The following is a 19599-nucleotide window of genomic DNA, read 5'->3' on the forward strand; positions in this document are numbered from 1 at the left end:
CCTAGTCTCCTGCCCCAACTGCTGCTAGACCACCGCTCCTTCCAAAGTGAGAGCAGCCAGTCTAATCTGAAGGAAGAAAAGCAGTGTGCAATAGAAATATTACTCAGAAAGGCTAGGAGTGCATTCTCGAGGCTTATACAAGCCAGAGGAAAGGGGGAAGAGACTTTCCTGTAGCACCCTCTCATCATCACCATAGTATTTCAGCCTCTCTGCCCTAACGCTAGCCATTATGAGTGAGTCACCTTTACTCATGGTGCTGTTTGTTCTGGGAACACGTCTCATTCTCATTGATAGGCTGTTTTAATTTGACTGCTGCTGGGGCCTGCACATCAATCTCAGCCACACCCTTTGGCAAAGCATCGTGTGGGGCTTGGGGGGGGGGGGTACTTCTGCTGGCTAGAGCAGAAGGTTGGGAGTCAGGACTTCTGGGTTCCATTCCCTACAGTATCACGAGCTCACAGAGAGACCTTGACTAAGTCAGTCCACCTCCTCACACCTCACTTCCCCCCTCTAAAACGCAGATCACTAATTGCTGATACCTACGATAATACTGAATTAAGTACGTTTGTCGCTGCACCTAGCAAAATGGGGCCCTGACCTGATTGAGGCTTCTAGGCCCTACCCTAATACAAATGATGATTAATAATAAGCGAGGCTTAATTAGTATATGTAAAGGGCTTTGAGAGCTTCAAGTGAAAGACACTTGAGAAGGAGTATTATTATTATTATTTATTATTTATTATTAATTGTGAATTTTAATTATCCCAGGGAGTCAAAATCTTGATTGTGGGTCTCACGTCTACCGTGGAGTTGGGCAAAGAGCATCAGACTGCCAGTGCTGTCTTTAAATAGCTGAAACGTTCTTTCACCTGACTTAGGAGCTGGGTATTTAAGCAAACCAACAAACATTGTGAGCCTGGCAGTAACATGGCCAGAGTTGGCAGCCTTGTGCTAAGCCCAGTTTAAGAACCTAAGTGGTTAGGCCTGGGCAGGATCTTCCGGCTGCCTCCCTGACGTGTGCTGCTTTCTGCTCTCCCTCCCCTCAGCTGCAGGAATACTACAAGAAGCAACAGGAGCAGCTTCACCTGCAGCTATTGACACAGCAGCAAGCCGGAAAGCAGCAACCCAAAGAGGTGAGCTCGCCCATACAGGTTCGGGGCACAGACGCAGGCACAGATCGGAACTGCTGCAAGCCAAAGGGGAGGGAAAAGGCGTGGCGTGTGTAAATCCTAGGGTAGCCCGCTGGCAGGCATGTCGGTGGAGGGAGGGGCCCAGGGGATGGGGCATATGGTTATGGAGGTGGAGTGGATAAATGAGGTGCTATGGGGCTGGGAGGGTGGGGCAGCTGGACCTAAGCCACCTGGGACACCTTTTCTTGTGGTTACCCTATCATAAAATTCCACATCATATGCGTAACCCTGTAGCTCACAGTGCATCATTACTGGATGATGCATCTATCAAATATGCCTGGAGTGTGGGAGGTGATGAGGTCACTTGGGTGTGAGAGCAGCGGTGTCCATATGCCGTGTCCAACATAGGAACGTCTCTCCATCGGGGAGCTCTCCGTACAGCCCGACCCACAGTCAATGTCATGCCGGAGGCTTCTGTGCAAGTGGAATATGTTCGAGGGCCGTCAGCATTGTGCTTCCGCCCCTTCGTCCAGGAGGGATCTTTTCAAGAAGAGGAGAGGAAAAATCTTTTCTTTTCCCCTCTCCCCCGTGAGTCCCTAAGAGCCAAGAGCTGAACCGCTGGAGTTGGCGACCATGAGCCATTTTCTCTGACTAATATTAGCTTGAGACAGAGAGGGAGAGTTGGAAAAACAAGGCACCAGGGAAAGGCTGAAATTCAGTGTGTTTGCGAGATGCCCCGTCCAACGGGACTCTTGAGCTGTGCCTACACTTCACCTTGAGTGTTAGCAGCACTCGCGCGTCAGCCATTACCCATGTGACGAGCACCACTGCGCTCAGGCGAGGAGTTTGTGTGCAGCCAGGCCTCAGGAGGAACACTTGAGTGAAAGGTGCACTGAAGACCAGGGCCTGGATGGGGTGGAAGTGACATTTGGAGGATGTGACACCCTAGCCCGGGTTAAGACTGTAGTAGTAATAGAATACTCTTGTATTCCTGGCCCCCGTGGAGGCGGAAAGTGCTGGGTATCTGGCATGGGAAGCCTGTTCTCCTGACATCCCCTGCCCAGTTTTGCAGTTTCGGATTAGTGAGGCTCAGACACTGGGGAGCTAATTATTGAATCTCTTTGAGATTTCATCCATGGCTAGTGACTGTCTCTCCATTTCTTATCTTCTTCTGCATAGTGGTTTGGGTCCATGTGAAAGGGACCAGAAGCATGCAGTGGGTGAGGTCGCAGCAGCTATGGGTCCCCCTGATCTGGGACACAAGCTCCCACAGGAAACCACCTTTTCCAGCTCTTGTTGGAACTCTTCCTTGTCTGTGGGGTGGGTGGGACACGTGTTTTGTTCCTTGATTGTGGCTGCCCACTTAAGTAGCCTTGTTAAGGCTTATCTAGACAAGGGGGAATATGCACTGGTATTATCTACTACCTCTAATGTGCTGTAATGCAAAGGGAGGCAGTGTGGTCTAGTGAATAGGGCAATGGATTGTGCCTGAAGTGACCTGGGTTCTATTCCTACTCTGCCTGCTGAGTGACCTTGGGTGAATCACTTCACCTCTTTCTCTCTCTCTCTCTCTCTCTTTCCCCACCTGTAAAATGAGCATAAGGCCTCCCTTTTGTATAGCGCTTGGAGATCTGCAGATGACAAACACAGTGTAAAAACTTGGTAGGTATTATTATTACAGGCACACTGCACTACTGAAAAATGGATCTTGCACTGGTGTGGTTAAAACGCAATAAGTTAGCAGGGTAAGTCGCATCAGTACAGCACATCTACACTGGGCATTTGCACCAATATTACAGTGCCATTGCAAAAACCAAACAAAATACCCAGTACAGACGACGCTTTGAACTTGTAATGTTTTGATGATAGATGTGGTTTCCACAGAGCATCTGCTGTTTCATCACCCACCTCTTGTGAGTACGGGTACGTCTAAACTGGAAGGGGAAAAGAAAAAAAACAGATCCACAGCAGTGAGTTTCAGAGCCCAGATCAGCTGACTTGGGCTCATGGGGCTTGCATTACAGGGCTAAAAATAGCAGTGTAGACATTCCCACTTGGGCTGCAGCTCAGGCTCTGAGACCCGGCGAGAGGGTTGGTATCAGAGCCTGAGCTGGAACGTCTGCACTTCTATTTTTAGCCCCGTAGCCAAGTTCCCCAAGCCAGAGTTGGTTGACCCGGGCTCTGAAACTCTCTGCCCCGGGGAGTGGTGTGTTGGCAGTGTAGACGTACCCTAAGAGACAAAGGGCCCTCCAACACCCGCATATCCCTTCTCTCCTAAACTAGGCCATCCTTCCTAATTCTGGATCCCTGCTGTAATTGAGGTTCACAAGGACCTGGACATTATTAACCAGGATTGTTAAGGAATATTGAGTCAATCTTTAACCAAAGGGTAAAACTGAATTGATCAAACCTCTGTGTAAATCTGGATATGAGAATATATATATATAAATATGTTTTTGTTCTGATAACTTTTGGAATGAATCAATTTTTATGGCTTTTTTTTTTTCCTTAAAACTCCCAGAGAACTTTTTTCCCAGTTTCTTTAAACTATTAAAAAATGGATTTCCAAAACTGACGTTTTTCAATTTGTGAAATCAAGTTTTCATTTTTCAATTTTTGGGGGAGGGGAAAACCTACCACATGACTTCAGCTGACCCATCGAAAATGGCATTTGGAAAAGAAAAACGTTAAATAACACTCAACCGTCAAATAACGGAAAATGAGATAAACATCAAAAACTGTAAATGAAATTTTTTTGCTGAGAAATGGAAAATATTGAGAAAATCAAAGTTTTTGCGCACACAAAAAATTGTTTTCAAAATCAGGCCATTTTGCAGGGAGAAGGGAAATCAAAAAATTTCCACCCGCTCTAAAACTACATCTTGGTTCTATCTGATAAGAAAGCATCTTAAGGTGATTGCAGGATAACTGTCACCAGGACCAGTAGGGTCCTGTGTGGGGATAAGAATCCTATTTGTCTTCATTCCTAGAATTCCCCTATCTATCTGGACTCACTCAACCTACCCCCATCTGGGGTGACAGCAGACTTCAGTTGTCTCATTTACTCCAGTTGAGGAGTATGAATGAAGGTTTAATCCATTAAAAGGCCCCTTGTCTCTTCTAGCTTGACGACCCAGTCTCTAAGAGTGGAAGAAGTAAAAAGAGAACAATGGTCAGAGGCGTAAGAAGGTGTCCATGTTAACCTAGTTCCATTGGGCCAAAAGCATCCTCAGAATAATACCCATGGAGGCGATTGCCCTGTTGCCTTCTATGAAGAGGGCTCTTCACCGTGCATACTTGGTCACGCCAGGCACCACTGGCCTACGCAGTGCAATGGTATCCCCTGTAAGCGCTAACTCAATGAGAATGGGCAGAGGTCCAGGAAAAGCTGACCTGCCTCTCAGGAAGGTGTTTGGTGACAGCTGGCACGGAACCTGCTTTGGCCGTCATCTTGCTGGAGTTGAAAATTTAGAGCCACGTGCTCCTGTCTGATTGAAAACCTGTGGGGAAAGACTGATAGCCTGAGAAATCAGCTGGGCACAAGGGCAGTGGAGTTGACACGTGGCTGTGCCGTCTAGTGTCCAACACCAGCCTAGATACAAACACCTGTAAGAGACCCAGTGTGGACACCTCACTGGTGAAGATGCAAAGCTTGTCTGCAATCACAAACCCCCACAGATGTGAGATGAAGCCCACCCCACGCATTACGTGCAGGTGGTTCTTGTATGCTCAGGAGTCCACTGAAGTGTGAATATTCTCCCCGCTCCGAGATGTCAGCCCATTGTAAGTTAGGCCTTGTCTACACTAGGAGGCTTTTGCCAGTATAGTGACACCGGTATAGCAATAATGGCATAACCCTCTACTGTTAGATCAGTATAAAAATGCTTAGGCTGGTATAGTTTGTCAATCTGTTGTGTCTGTGGGCTTTTACCAGCATAGCTAATCTAGTAACAAATCACACATAGCTATGCCAGGAACATCTGTAAGTGTAGACGAGCCCTTACTTTTGGGGTAACTTCTCCTTGGCACTGTTTGGTTTCACATGCCAGGATCTGGCAAGTTGCTGGCTTAGTGCTGGCTTGCTGGAACCATCCGTTGAGTATTGCTACTCTGTTTATTCCTTATATTTCCATTAGTCCTGGTCTCTCATTTCATCTACAGTAGAACCTCAGAGTTCCGAACACCTCGGGAATGAAGGTTGTTCGTTACTCTGAAATGTTTGTAACTCTGAACAAAACGTTATGATTGTTATTTCAAAAGTTTACAACTGAACATTGGCTTAATACAACTTTGAAACTTTACTATGCAGAAGAAAAATACTGCTTTCCCTTTATTTTTTTTTAGGCAAAGTGGAGAATTAAGTTAGTGGTAGGGGTTTATGGTTTGTGCGTCCTATACAGCATTGGCATTCTATTCCAGAAGGCCACTTTGAAAGTCTTCTCAGAATGGCTGAATTGTTAAATGAACTCATGTGTATTCTGTGTGTCTGAGGTTTGTTTCTCTTTAAAAAAAAAAAAAAATGAAATAATTTGTCTTTATGTAGTATGGAACAAGGTTTGTTCTGGACTGCTCCCACATTTCTGGGACTGGATGACAAGGGATGGATCACTCGATAAATTGCCCTGTTCCGTTCACTCTCTCTGAAACACCTGGTGCTGGTCGCTGGCGAAAGACAGGATACTGAGCTAGGTGGACCATTGGTCTGACCCAGCATGGCCATTCTTATTTTCTTATGTTATGTACAAGCCACATCTCCGTTGGCATCTATGGGGAGCTTTTTGTTGGTCTCCTACATAGGGGTTGCTTTTGCGCCATCTTTTGGTATGGCAAGGCCATGGGAATATATGCCCCAGAAGTCCCCATTCAGCAGCTCATCCCTGTTCAGCAAAGCACACACTTAACTTTGGGCATCTGCTCAAGTCCCCTTGACTTCAGCGAGACTTAGGGTATGTCTACATAGCCGATGCAGTGCTTTAACGTGGCTGTGTAGTCGCGGCTCCAGCACTGGGGGAGAGCTCTCCCAGCGCTGAAATAAAACCACCTCCGTGAGGGGAATTTCTGCCAGCACTGGGAGCGTGGCTGTTTTTTCACCCCCCTGAGCGAAGAAAGTTTCAGCGCTGTAAGGGGCAGTGTAGACAAGGCCTTAGAAGTGAAACATGGTTGAGTGATTTACTGAATGAGGCTGTACTTAAGTGTGTGTCTAAATGCTTTGCAGAATTGAGGCCTTAGGGCCTGAGCCAGTGACTGATCAAATCAATGGAAAGACTCCCATTGACTTCAATAGGCTTTGACTCAGGCCCTTAAAGGAGAACCATAGAAATGTAAGGCTGAAAGAGGTCATCTAGTCGATCCCCTTTATTGTTGTAGCATTGACCTACAAGGTGGAGGGGTCAGACTTGATCCAAACTACATCCTGGTGGCTGAAATATCCAGATATGCTCGAGAAACCCAAGAGGCTTAAATCTGCGTTTCTCAGAGCAGCTTTTCCCGTTGGCCACAGACATTATATTGCAATGCCTCTACTGAGCTCTGGCAAAGGGCTCATTTAACTCAGTTTAAAAAGCTGCTTATTGATTATTAATTAATGATCCAACAGGAATCGATGTCTTGTTGTTTTCTAAGGATTCCTTAAAATTAATACTGGTTTTTTTTTGAGGGGGGGGGATTATTCAGTATATGCTAAGTAATCAAAGAGGTGCATGTGTATGGAAAAAGACTCTCCTAAACACCATGAAGCCTGCCTGCAAACGCAGCAAAGAGGTTTCCGAAGGGCTCCCAATATGGAAAGGAGAGTTGCCGCAAGGAAAGGGCTCTGCACCAGTGCCCTGAGTGACTGACAAAAACAAGTTGGCTGGGAAAGGAAGAGCTTTGGAATTAAGGGCAAAGCGGATGTGTTAGGGATATTTGAACTGGACTGAGCACAAAGAATCGCAGCTTGGAAGTGGGCCTTGGGACCTGTTTCACGATCAATATACCACCTGGTAATGGTGCAGTTCACTCTTGTGCACAGGGCCAGCACCAGTCTGATGTCTCACTTAACATGGCAGGCACCTGTTGTCTTACAGCTGCGTAAGTTGTGCATAGGCCATGGGGCGGTCCCCTTCTGAATAGAGATCAATTTCACAAAGTGAATCAGGGTGGCGGCCATTAAAAAGTCACTATTTGCCAACAGGAAGCACTTGGTGGTAAACTGTGAACTGTAAACATTGTTTGCCAAAAGGAAGGGGGAATAAATGCATTATCACAAATACCGCCATGTAGTAGCTGTTGGCCGGTGCGGTCTCCTTCATGGCAACCATGGTAGTATTTAATTATGAACCCCACTACAATGTTTGTAAACTGAGTGGCTTCTTTCCCTTCAGTTGAGTTCATGGATTAGTGTGGTGTGACTCTAAGTTATCGACTTGTCTTCGGGTGTCGGGGGATCAGCAGGTGGGCATCTCTTTCTGCCTGGGTCTTTGTATTGTGCAATGAGGTTCAGAACAGGTAGCAGCCTGCCATGCAGGAGAGTTTCAGATCTCTGCAGGCGGAAGAGTGGAACCAGAGCATAGTTGGAAACCTCCTGAGGAGTGGGGGAAGAACAGGAAAAGAGGAGGATGGAGGAGAGCGCAGGAAAGCGTGTCGGGACTATATCCTGTCCAGGCGGATGCAGTGATGTACCATATATATCTCTTCCAGAGGTCACTTGCAGTGACCTGAGGGACGGACCTTGGGAGTTCGAGATTTGAATACAGTAGAGTCTGCTGTCTCAATTTCCTTGTTTTGTACCAATGGGGTGAGAGCGAGCAGAGAGCAGTGGGTGAGTGCATGAGAGAGACCAGGTGTGCACACTGGAGGAAATCATGAGATGACCCTGCTGTCCAGCTGAGTCAGGAGTTGGGCTGGATTTTCCACCTCTCGCATTGAAATAAGACTAAGGCGCCTTGTAATGCTGACCCTCCAAGCAAAGCTCTGAGTAGTTTTATTTTCATGGAGTGGGCAATTTACAGCATTAGTATCCTCGCCGTGTTCCTCTTCCGCTTGGTAAGCGCAGGCAAAGCAGAAGTGATGTCCAGGCGGGTGTAATTTTCTTGCCACTGTCTTTTGACGCAAGGCTGCTCTAAACAGAGCCAGGGCAAGGGTAGACCCAGCAGTCCCTATTGTTACAAATTTGGTCCCTTTGTGCTTCCAAAGAACACGGGAGGGAGAGGGGGATTTTTTTTTCTTTTTTAAACGGCGTCGCCGCTCCAGCAGTGGCCCCTGTGTAGTGGCTGATATTGTACAGCTTGGCGGGGCGGGGGGAGGCAGCACACAGGGATTGGCTGGCAAGTAACCTAGGCGTCAGATTAATGAAGTGCTTCTGTCAGTCCAGAGTGTCACGCCGAAACTCCTCTTGATGTGCTCATAAATCAAAGTGACGGCGCCTGTTACCCCAGTAGCTGCACCCACTCAGCTGCGTCTAATGTAAACAGAGTGCAGACAAAATGCGTTAAGGAACTCGGACCCCGTTGCTGGGGAGGAGTACGGGGATCACGGGGGCGATGGGGAGGGACAGGATCCTGGATTGTTCCCTACTAGCCCCCCCCTTTCATCTCCCCACCCCCACAACACGAGAGAACGGAGAGCCCCAATGGGCGCTGGTGACTGGCAGAGTGCAGCTCAGGAATTACTTTCTTTGTGTTTGAGATTTTTATCGGTGGGCAGATAAGCTTCATACTTCATTGGTTCTATCAAGAGCGTGCCGCGGATGACCTCTGAAAGTGAAAGTGTCCAGAGAAACCCACAGACTATGGCAGCCGCACATCTTGCGGTGGGGGAGGGAAGGGCACAAGCGGCCAGGCAACACCAGAAGGAAACTTTATTTTCCCTGGCAGAATGTATTACCCGCTCCCTACTGCTGTAAGAGGGAGCTGGAGGGATGTGGCTTGCTGGAGGGCAAAAGGGTGGGGGTAGAGGGTATAGCTGGGTGTGGGGGGCTATTTTTTTGTTTGTTTGTCTTTTGCAGAATTTGTGCTATATATAACGTATTTGCAACTAACCCACCTGATTTTTGGGCAGGGGAGGAGGCTGGGCTATTAGAAACCCTACATAAGAACGGCCATACTGGGTCAGACCAATGGCCCATCCAGCCCACTATCCTGTCTTCCAAAAATGGCCGATGCCAGGTGCTTCAGAGGACACAAACAAGTAATCATCAAGTGATGAAACCATCCAAGATTCATGAAGCGTTTTGGGGCACACGTGGCCCAAGCATCAGCCAAAGCCCCCACGGGATTATTAATTTTGAATGACATTGAAGCCAGACAAAGCTGATGTGACTTTACACACACACACACACACACACACACACACACACACACACACACACACCAAGCTCAGCAGTTTCATGGTTAAATTCGAACCTGGAACCAAGTGTGACTGGTCTAAAAATGGCCATGACCCCTCCCCTCCCAAAGGGCAAAGGTTAGTATTCAGTGCAGCTGTGGTTTTTAGAGCAGGAGACTGGGAGGCAGGACTCCTGGGTTCCGTTCCCAGCTCGTACCCCTGATCTCAGGCAAGTCGTTTCTCTGTGTGGCCGTCTGTAAAATGGGTGCGATCCTCCAGTGCCCTACACAGGGCTGTAGAGTCGGAAGTACTTTGAGATCCCCTGCTGACAGGTGCCGCGGAGAGGTGGTCTCGCCCTGCTGATTTTGTGCGTTGAGTCTCTTGCCCATATACATGCCGGAGGCCCCTGGGAGGTGGTGCCACAGCTGCTGCTGCCCCCGCCAGGGTTCCTAGGACTCTGGAGCAGGTAGATGGAAAAGATAAAGAGCCCTATTGAGTTATGAGGTGAAAGTGATTTGCCCCGGGGATCCTAATGACTTAATCCGCTCCCAATTTCCTTCTGTTTTACAGCCTGGAAGTTGAGTGAATGAGGCAGTGTTCAGGTGGCCTGATGTAACAGGCAGGAACCTGTGCTTGCCGAAAGGCCCATGGGGAAGGGAGAAAGTAAACTCTGGCTGCCGTTGGTAACAAAGGCAAGGGCTGGGCTCCCCGCCCTCCCCTCCAGGCCTGTGTGTGTGCGTCTCACACCCCCGTAAAACTCTTCCCAACGCGAATGACTGTCTGGCAACCACTGAGCGCAACTTCTGCCTCCTTTGGGGCTTTCGGGGATCCGCTCTCCTCGTATCTTTTCCCCACCAAATTGCTGTGAAGATAGTCTTCCCTGGTCTCCTGGCTAGGAGTCTGTCTCACCCCCAGCATTCCTGGCCTTGCCTTGAAGTACGCGGGCTACCTTAGCGTGCGCTGTCTCCCAGGCACCCAGGAGTTAGAAAATGAAGGGTTTTTTTCTCCGAAAGGAGATCACTATAGTCTGTGCCTTTGTCACCAAGCGCAGGGAAGCCCCGAGACTTGGGGGATAAAGCCCTGTTGATTTCTCCTTCGGGAACCATCCTGGCCAGGAGATGTGCAAGACGGGGTCTCGTCCGTCTCTGACTCAGTGATTGAGAACCAACGATCTAAATATCCTACTATTCTTCAAGGAAACCCAAAAGCTCACCTTCCTTTGCAGATGCTAATGATTAACCCTCAGCCCAGCACTGAGGTGAGTCAACATCCTTATCCCAGTTGTAGATGGGGAAACTGAGGCACGACAAAGTGAGTGACTTGACCAGTGAGAGACAGTGAGTACTGGTGACAGAGTCCAGGGCTTCTGGTTCCCAGCTATGCTGTTTAACCGCCCTCCTGCTTGCGGTCAGAAGCTTCCAGGTTTATCTCAGTCGTGTCCAAAATGATCCAAACCTCTTGCACCTACCTGGGAATTTTCCAGGAAGAGTCTTTTCTCCCAAGATTTACCACGTGTCTCAGCTCCTGGTTAGAAGCTCAGGGTTTAGTTCAGGTTTCGTGGGCAGAGGTTCAGTTTGGATCAGTTCGGATGACTGTTTCACAATGGCTCTAAGCTGTGAATCCTCACCCAATCTTATTATAATTATAATTTATTATCAGTATTACCTCGGTGCTTAGGAGCCATAGCCATGGACTGGGGCACCGTTGCGCTAGGCGCTGTACAAACACAGAACAAAGGCGGTCGAAGCCCCCAAAGAGCTTACAACCTAAGTGAGAACATCGACTGTAAAAAGCTTTTTCCTCGGGCCAGCCAACTTTGGGGGGGTGGGGGGAGGAATTGCGAGGTATCTGTGTGTGGACTCAGGTTAGGGGCAGTGCTCGAGTGAACTGTGCAGTGAAGACCAGGCCTTGTGGATTTTTACTTCTCCAGGAGCTCCCTGTCTTGGGTTAATGTGTATCTGAGGTGAGAGAAGATTTCTGGAGCAGCAACTGGAAGTTTCCCAACTTTCTCTGCCCTCAGAGAGGCAAAGCCTCCTTAACACCTGACATTGACCTGCCTGTGTGCTGACAACAGGTCCAAGGAATCCAGAATTCGAAAGGTTATGGCAAAGCCCATGGCTGTGATGCGAGTGGGCAGGTACAGACAGACTCCCTCTCTCCCACCTTGCCACAGATCAGCGGCTGCCCTTTCCCTCCTCCCCTGTTCAAACCTCTCTCCCTCTAGTTACTTCTCCTCTGTTTCTTGTCATCTCCCCAGAGATGGCCCCAGCCTAGCAGAGTTATACCAGTTAGAGCCGTGGTTCTCAACCAGCACACCGCTGCAGCCCATGTGACATCATCAGGGCCATACGGGTAGTATATATGTTGTGTGGATGCAGCCCATGTAAACACAGAGAGCTGCCTTTGTGGCCCACAATGGTAATAGGTTGAGAACCACTGAGTTAGTCAGCTGATAGGTGGGTGTCTTATCTGAGCAGTACAGTCTGTGGTCTTCCAGGCAGCTGCTTTACCTTTCTGTGTTGGTCTCTGCACCTGCGGGCTGGGAATTGGGGGCCTGGGTTCCTTCTCCGGGGTGTAAAATTAAAGGGGTGGGGGGACCAAAGACTGGCAATGCACGTGATTAGGGGCTTGGAACACTGCAACCTGAACAGCAGGTATAAAGCGTGTGCTTGCCCACCCTACAGCACAGCTGAACCTTGCCTTTGTTTTGTATTTCTGCAGTACCTAGCACCATGGGATCCTTGGCCAGGACTGGGGCGTCTAGGCACTGCTGCAATACAAATAATAGCATACAGTATTAACAGATGGGATAGAGAAGGGAGATCAGGAACCTCCATTTCCCCCGTCTCATCAGTCAAGAACACGGGAACGTTTGATGCAACTGTGAGGTGGCACCTTCAAAAATTGAGCACAGGGAATACAATTACACACAGAGCCTGTGGAACTCATTGCCACAAGTTAGCCTGGAGACCCGTGAGCTGAGCAAGATTCAAGAAGAGGTTAAACACTTGTATGAACAGCAAGGCTATCCAGAGTTACAACCGTAAATACTCAAAGAGGAGGGGGGAGAAATCAGTTTAGCAAGGAATACAGACGGTCCTGTTACAGGCCATAAGCCAACTGTTCGCCCCAGAAGATTAAGTGGACATTTCCTAGAGGCCAAGTTTTTATATGTTCTCTTTTACGGCAGTGCGTAGGCACCAGCCAAGAAGGGGGCCCCATTGTGCCAGGTTCTGTACAAATTGTCCAACAACTACCTGACAGCAGGCTTGTGATGCTTAAATAGCTAATTATTTGGTAAAAATAATTATTTCTCTGTAAAAGGGGGATGTTATTTACCCACCTTGGCCTCTTTCTAGCCTGGGAAACACCCCTGGTAACCGTGGTTGTAATATAGGGTTAATGATAACTTTGCCTTCTTCGCAGGAAGCTCAACGGGCTAATGTTTCTAAGGTGTGTGGAGAGCCTCAGCCAGCCACCGAATAGCAGTGCAAAGCAGCGGTAGTGTTTTTTATCCCCCTGTGTGATCCCAATGCACAGGCGTTGGAAATACTCATCGAACAGATGGAGCTGGAGCGCTCCGTGCTCTAAGCAAGCACACACTCTCTCTCCTCCCTCTTTTTTTTTTTTTTTTCCTCTCTTCCTTCTCCTCCTCTTCCGATAGATCAAAGACTCTGTCTTGGCTACATGCTGACTGGCTACCGAGGACCAGCGATTTAGGACAAAGGTCTGTGCTGACCAGGCGTAGGGCTGATGCCGGGATCCAGCACTCCGTGCTGCTCAGCGGGGCCCTTATTCCCTGCAAGGCCTCGGTTGCAGTGTCGAAAATAATGTTTTGATTTTTTTTTTTCCTTTTGTCTCCTAGCAGCCATTAGGGAATAAACAGCTGGCGTTCCAACAGCAGCTACTGCAGATGCAACAGCTGCAGCAGCAGCACTTGTTAAACCTTCAGCGACAAGGGCTGGTCAGCCTTCAGCCGGGACAAGGCACCGTTCCCCTGCAGACCCTTCCACAAGGTAAAGCGCGTGGCAAACCTCCTCGCTCTTGTTCTGTCCTTTAAAGCCCGAGCCCTCCGCTCCAGTCGGCCTGGTGGGCGTTACCCATGCGTAGCAGCTACAAACGCAGCCTCCGAGCTCTTAGGCTTTTAGTAGCAACTGGGTGGTTTTCAATGCACTTTAGGCCTGCTTGAGTCAGTCTCTCTCCAGCACAACCATGGGCTATACAGGAGCGGTAACAGTGATTCATAGAATCAATAGCCGTAAAATTGCATAGGAGCAGTTGAGGTATATTCTGTAAGTTCAGGGCCCAATCCTGCTGCCAATGAAGGAGGCGATGGGAGTTTTGCCTTTAACATCAGTGGGAACAGGATCAGGCCCTGAGTTTGCGTATATGGTTCCTGTTGTTTAATGCCCTGGCTGATAGAGGTTCCTGTGTGGGGTTGGTGGTACAGGCAGACACTGGGAACGAGGGATGCGTGCCCAGAAGGCAGAGTTCTTATGCCTGGAGAATGAATGCCCTGTTTGCCTGTGGAGGGGTGGCCCATGTGGGTGAAGGGCAGAGGCCAGAGCAAGGCACGATTTCCCCCAGATTCACTCAGGACTCTCCCAGGTTTGGGTCATGCACTGGAAACTCCTTCCAGCTCATTCCGAGAGCTTTATGATCCTTTCGAAGCAAGCCTGGGGCCAGGGCCAAATGACTGTTTACAGCTGCCTGTTGAAAGTGTGCGGCTCCAGCAGGCGGGACAGAACGCCAGGTGAAACTGGGCCGTTTCCACTGAGCGGTGGGTTCATTGGACCCCGACGCTCGGAACAAAACTTTGTGGGGGAGTCTGGCTGCCTCGTGTAGCAAAGCCTGAAAGAAAGGTTCCCTCTCATGCCTGCAAACCAGACCCACTGAATTTTCTGTGGCATTAGTCGAGGCAGCAAGAGGGAAGCTGTTGCTGCTGTTGCTACCATGGCTAGATAGCGCTCAGGCCTTCAAGGCTGTCAGGCTGGTGTTCTTCACCCCCCTTCGATTAAACTAAAAGCTGCCTTTCGCTGGGTTCTTCTCAGCGCAGGTTACTGTTGGTCAGCGGTGGTTCTCTGGTCCATATCTTCACCCATGTCTCCGTGCGTGTGTTTTCTTCCTCTCTCCCTTGACCCCGTCCGGCATGTAGCTGTGTGTCCCTCGGACCTGCAGCAGCTCTGGAAAGAGGTCACCGCTACCCAGCCTGTAGAAGACAGCATCAAGCAAGAGGGCCTCGACCTGACCACCAACACTTCAAACTCTACCTCGTTTTCGGCCGCCAAGGTCTCGCCTCCCATTTCCCACCACTCTCTCCCCAATGGACAGAGCGCCATGCTCACGCCAAGGAGGGACAGGTAGAACCGAGCTGGGCCAGCCTTTTATTTTGCCCTGTAGGTCTAAGAAAAGGCTAGATGGCTAATGGATCCATTGTTTGTTATTGGGAGTGGGGCCAGCATAGTCCAGTGGACTAGGAATTGAGGGAGCTGGGCTCTGTAGCTACGTAGGCAAGTCGCTTAACCTCTCTGCGTCTCAGCTTACCCGTCTGGAAAATGAGCTGTAATCATGTTCACCAGCCTCATAAGGCTTGACTGATGCATTTGAGAGCCTTGGCTGAAAGGTGCGAGGAGATGTGTTAATATCTTGGGGTGGTCCTGGTCTGGAAGCTTCTTTGGAACTGCAGTAGCCAGCCTGTCATGTGTAAGATCCCCAGTGTAACTGTTCGTTCCTTCTCCTCCATCTCACTCTCTCTCTCTCTCTCTCTCTCTCTCTCTCTCTCAGCAGCTCTTCTCATGAAGAGAACCCCGGCTCCCACCCTCTGTACGGACACGGAGAATGCAAGTGGCCTGGTTGCGAAACCCTCTGTGAGGACTTGGGACAGTTTGTCAAGTAGGTCGCTCCCCTACTGTGTCTCTCCGGGGCTGTCGTTTCATTCCTGGCTCCCCCAGGTTGTGCAGCCAGTGTGGTGGTTTGCAAGTTGCCCTGCGCTCAGGGGCCATCCAGACCCTACCCGTCGCTAGCACCCTGCACTTCAGTACTGCTTTGGGCAGAAGCGGGAGGGGGTGGTCCTTGCACCTGCACCTTGGGCTGAGGGCAGTAGAGGTAGGTCAGAAAAGCCATGACTTCCAACTGTCCGGGGTTAGGCGGAACTCATCCTCTCTTCAGAGGCTACAGGTGTGGCCTTAAAAAATTGACTTTTCCACAAGTGGCTAGTGATTTTTTTGGGCACCCAGCTTAGCACCTTGCAGGGGTTTGATTTCCAGAGGACTCAGCACTGCCTGAAAGTCAGGCCCCTTTGAGGGGGAGGGAGGTCTCAGATTGAGCCCCCAAAATCACTCATCACTTTTTGGAAACTCTGGGCCTTCGTGTCTCTGTGCCCAAGTTCCCCATCTGTACCGGGGGGTGCTAGCACTCCCTGTCTTGGAGTTGGAAACTCTTCAATTCAGCCAGTAGGTGGACTGTAGATTCAAGCGTAATAGCCAAATTGGGGGCCCACCCCATCCCATAACAAGGAGGTTAGTCTGTACATTCAGGGGCATGTGAGAGGGATGGGGGGAGGGTATGCTAGAGGAGAAGAGACTGTAAGAGACCTAGAGAAATCACAGGACGTGGGTGGGGGGAGGGCAAGAGAAGACAAACGAGGAAAGTTAGCAGCTCACTCTCTGTAAGGGGGGAAGAGAGAGAGAGAGAGAGCGCGCAAGAGAGAAGAGAAAGAAACAGATGGCAGCGCGGCAGCCTGCTGACACCGCTTGTGGGCTCTGTCACTGACTGATTAACTCCGCTGTCTAAGAGCCCTCCGCTAGCGTCAGGGTCAAACAAATTGTTTTCACGCTTCGTCAGAGGTTTACTTAATTAGTTCATTTGCAATTAGATCTCTTTGTAGCCGGGATTTTTAGCAAAGACATCAGAAGAAACTGACGGGTTTTCTTTCCCTTTTTTTTTTTTTTTTTTTCCTTTCCCCCTCTCTGCACTGAAGGGAATGTTGGGGGAGTTGGGGCAGAGATGCACTGTGCGTGTGTATGTCTATTTGTGTCTGAAAGACTTTTGTTTTACAAACAGCGCGTCAGCTGATCTCGCCAGCCATGTGCCTGTCTGCCTCCCCACTTTGTTCAGGGAGGGAGTACCAGAGGGTGGAACAGGTGCCAGCTGCAGTGAATACCAAGGCAGGCTCAGTTGGGGGGTAGGGAAGAGTGACCACTGTGCATGTGGGGAGATGGGTTAAGAAGGGGAAAGTATCTTTATTCAAAGAAAAGAGCCAGGAGGAGAGGACAGGGGGCATTGTGCTATTGCAAGACGATGCCTTGCTGCAGCTAATGAAGTAAGGAAGGCAGAGGAGCCAGAGAGGGGTGCCACCTAGTGGTTAGAGCAAGGGGCTTGGTGACTCAGGACTCCTGGGTTCAATTCCCTTCTCTGCCTCTGGCTTGTTGCCTGACCTTAGGTAAGATTTCGCCTCTGCACCTCAGTTTTCCCATCTGTACAATGGGTCTAATACTTAACTGACCTCACAAGTGGATTGCAAGCAGGGATGGGCCCAACCCACTAGCACTGAAACTAGATCAGAAGCTCAGCAGTGTTTGGATCGCTGGTTTTGGCTTGACTCGTGCAGAGCGGGGCACCATCTGTGAAGTACCAGTCTGAATCCTGAGCTTCTCCAATGTTTTGGGTAGAGACAGTTAAAAGAGAGGGAAGAATTTTTGCCAAGATGTTTGTAAAAAATTTGTCTCCATTTTTAAATTTGAAATGTTTCAACCAGCTTGAATTCTGGGTGCATCTGAATCCACAGGGCCAATTTGTACCCACCTCTAGCAAAGAGTTAACCAAGTTATTGGGCTTCTTATACATGCTGGAGCAGTTTGAGGAACTCCACCCCTGGGCACAGGAAGGAAGAATGAAACTTTCTGACACTGAGATGAAAGAATGAAAGCACTTTCCAGATAAGACCCCCACGCCCACCCCCCGCCCCAATTTTATACTTTCCTCCTTCGGCAGAGAATGCCAAAACTCTTGACAGCTTATTCTTCGCAGAAGTACCCATGTCTTAGTCCCACCATGCAGAGGAGCAAGGAGTAAAGACCCCTAGTCCATCTCCAGCTAGATAGGTAGTAGTGATGAAAGAAACTCAAACATTGTGTCGGGTTAGTTCAGATGCAAGTCTGGAAGCTTGTCCCCAACATCTTGTTTTTGCAAGATAGGGCTGGAAATCTCCCATAAACAGGTTTTTCAGTGAGAATCCTGGTACCTCCTGCTGCTGATTGATGGGTAGATCCCATCTGGACAACTTCTCCCATGGTATCTCTGTATTTTGTCCCCAGTCCTGGTTGCAAGCCGAGTCACCAAAATGACCATCATTTGCACACCAGTAGTATGTTTGGTTCCATCATGGATAGAGGCATTGCCTTTACACCTGGGAGCGTACAACCTAAATCAGACATAGACAGTCCAGGGCCAGATTTTCTAACAAGTTAGGCATGCATTGTGTGCTCGCAATTCACGACTAATTTGCTTGCATGGTTACTATGGTTGCACTCGCAAATGTCACTGGCACATACAATTACCTGATTTGTGTGTCTGGTAATTACACCTGTAAATTAGACGTGCATTTTGCCATGAGACTACACACCTCACTGATGTGAAAATCTAGCCCATAATGCGACATGGGCCCATAGAGCTCCTGTTGAACCACCTTTTCCAAATCTGTGTATCTTGGAAAGTGGAGAGGGTTCAACCATCCAAACCCGCATGGTGGATTATTGTAGCAAGACTTCCTGGAAGAAGTGAGTTTTAAATGGCTTTGAAGACAGGGAGGTTGCTTGGCACAGCATGCGGGAAGTTCCAAACAGAAGGGATGGTGCGGAAGTCAAGAGAAATGAAATACCGTTAGCTGCACATACATACGATCCTTGAGGAGATTTACGGTGGCTTCTGAGGGAAAATCACCTGCTGGTTAGAACACAGCACTTGGGAGCCTGACTTCGTTTTTATAACTTCCCCGGGGTTGTGATGGAGAATCCATCACTGGCAATTTGCAAACCAAGACTGGCTATTTTCCTAAAACATCTGCTGGGTTAAGTCAGGGAAGTTGTATGGCCTGTGTTATACAGGAGATCAGACTAGGTGATCGCAATGGTCTCTTCTGGCTTTATAGCCTATAAAACTATTCCTGGCGCTGTCGTGGACTCTCCCGTGTGAGCCCGAGCAGCTACTTCCCCTCCCTGTGCCTCAGTTTCCCTGATACCTACTTCCTGGGGATGGAGAGTGGAAACTAAATTAATTCATGTCTGTAAAGGCTTTGGAGGATTCTAATAATAATATTTAGCTCTTACGGAGCGTTTTCATCTCTAGCTCTTACAACACAGGTCAGTATCATTGCGCTGATTTACAGAAACTGGTGCACGGAGAGATGCAGGGATTTGCCCAAGGTTACGCAGCAAGTCAGTGGCAGACGAGGGAATAGAAACCATGTCTCGAGACCTGGTGTAGTGTCCTGTCCATTGGGCCACACCGCCGTAGATGGAAAGCAGTGTGGAGGGGGGTCAAATGCTAATTCGGTGAAGATCAGTGTGAGGCCAGGTGACTTATTTATTTCTGATCTGATTGACCTGCCCCTAAAGAGACTTTAAAAAGTCATGGAACGATAAAGGAGATGCCAAACATCCCCGATGTAAAGTAAAATCCCAGACACTGGAGAGGAGGATTTTCCCCTCACTTGCCCTCTTGAGTCACATTACAGCAGCAGGACAATTACACTGCGAGTTGGCACTCGGGTGACTGTGGGCCAGATCCTCAGCTGGTTCCAGTAAGCCCATTGAGCTAGGCTGGCTTGACACCATCTAAGGATCCCGCCCCATTTGTACCGTGTGTGATGGGAGCAGAGGGAAGATCCAGACCAGGTGGAAGGGCAAGAGTAAGGGATGGAACTGACTGAGCAGGGGGACTGGAGAGAGAGAGATCAAAGGGGGACGAATGGGGAGAGTTCAGCATAGCGTGACTGGGGAGCATGGGACACGCGGACTCTAGCTTGGATATTGCTCTCGGCAGGTCAGCAGCAGCTGCCCCTGGCCCAGGGAGCTCGGTTTCCCGACACCGCAGCATCCAGGAACAAAGGCTCTCTGCTGTTTTGTTGCATGGCTCTGGTTGACATTAGAGGGAGAAGTTTGATAGC

At 49.2% G+C, this 19599-nt stretch overlaps 1 protein-coding gene across 6 annotated transcripts in view; it reads left to right on the plus strand.

Annotated features, from left to right (window-relative positions):
* FOXP4 (forkhead box P4) overlaps positions 1–19599 on the plus strand; it is an 88680-nt gene that overhangs the window by 43520 nt on the left and 25561 nt on the right. For 4 of the 6 annotated variants that reach the window (XM_065404201.1, XM_065404199.1, XM_065404203.1 and 1 more), the window contains 4 exons: positions 1047–1133; positions 13303–13450; positions 14590–14794; positions 15222–15326. In XM_065404201.1, coding sequence (XP_065260273.1) covers positions 1047–1133; positions 13303–13450; positions 14590–14794; positions 15222–15326 — 545 coding nt within the window. Of the gene's footprint in view, positions 1–1046; positions 1134–13299; positions 13451–14589; positions 14795–15221; positions 15327–19599 lie in introns of all 6 variants that reach the window. The other 2 variants (XM_065404198.1, XM_065404200.1) reach the window with 2 other exon arrangements.

Source organism: Emys orbicularis, chromosome 4, assembly GCF_028017835.1.
Source record: "Emys orbicularis isolate rEmyOrb1 chromosome 4, rEmyOrb1.hap1, whole genome shotgun sequence".
NCBI classification, from domain to species: domain Eukaryota; kingdom Metazoa; phylum Chordata; order Testudines; family Emydidae; genus Emys; species Emys orbicularis.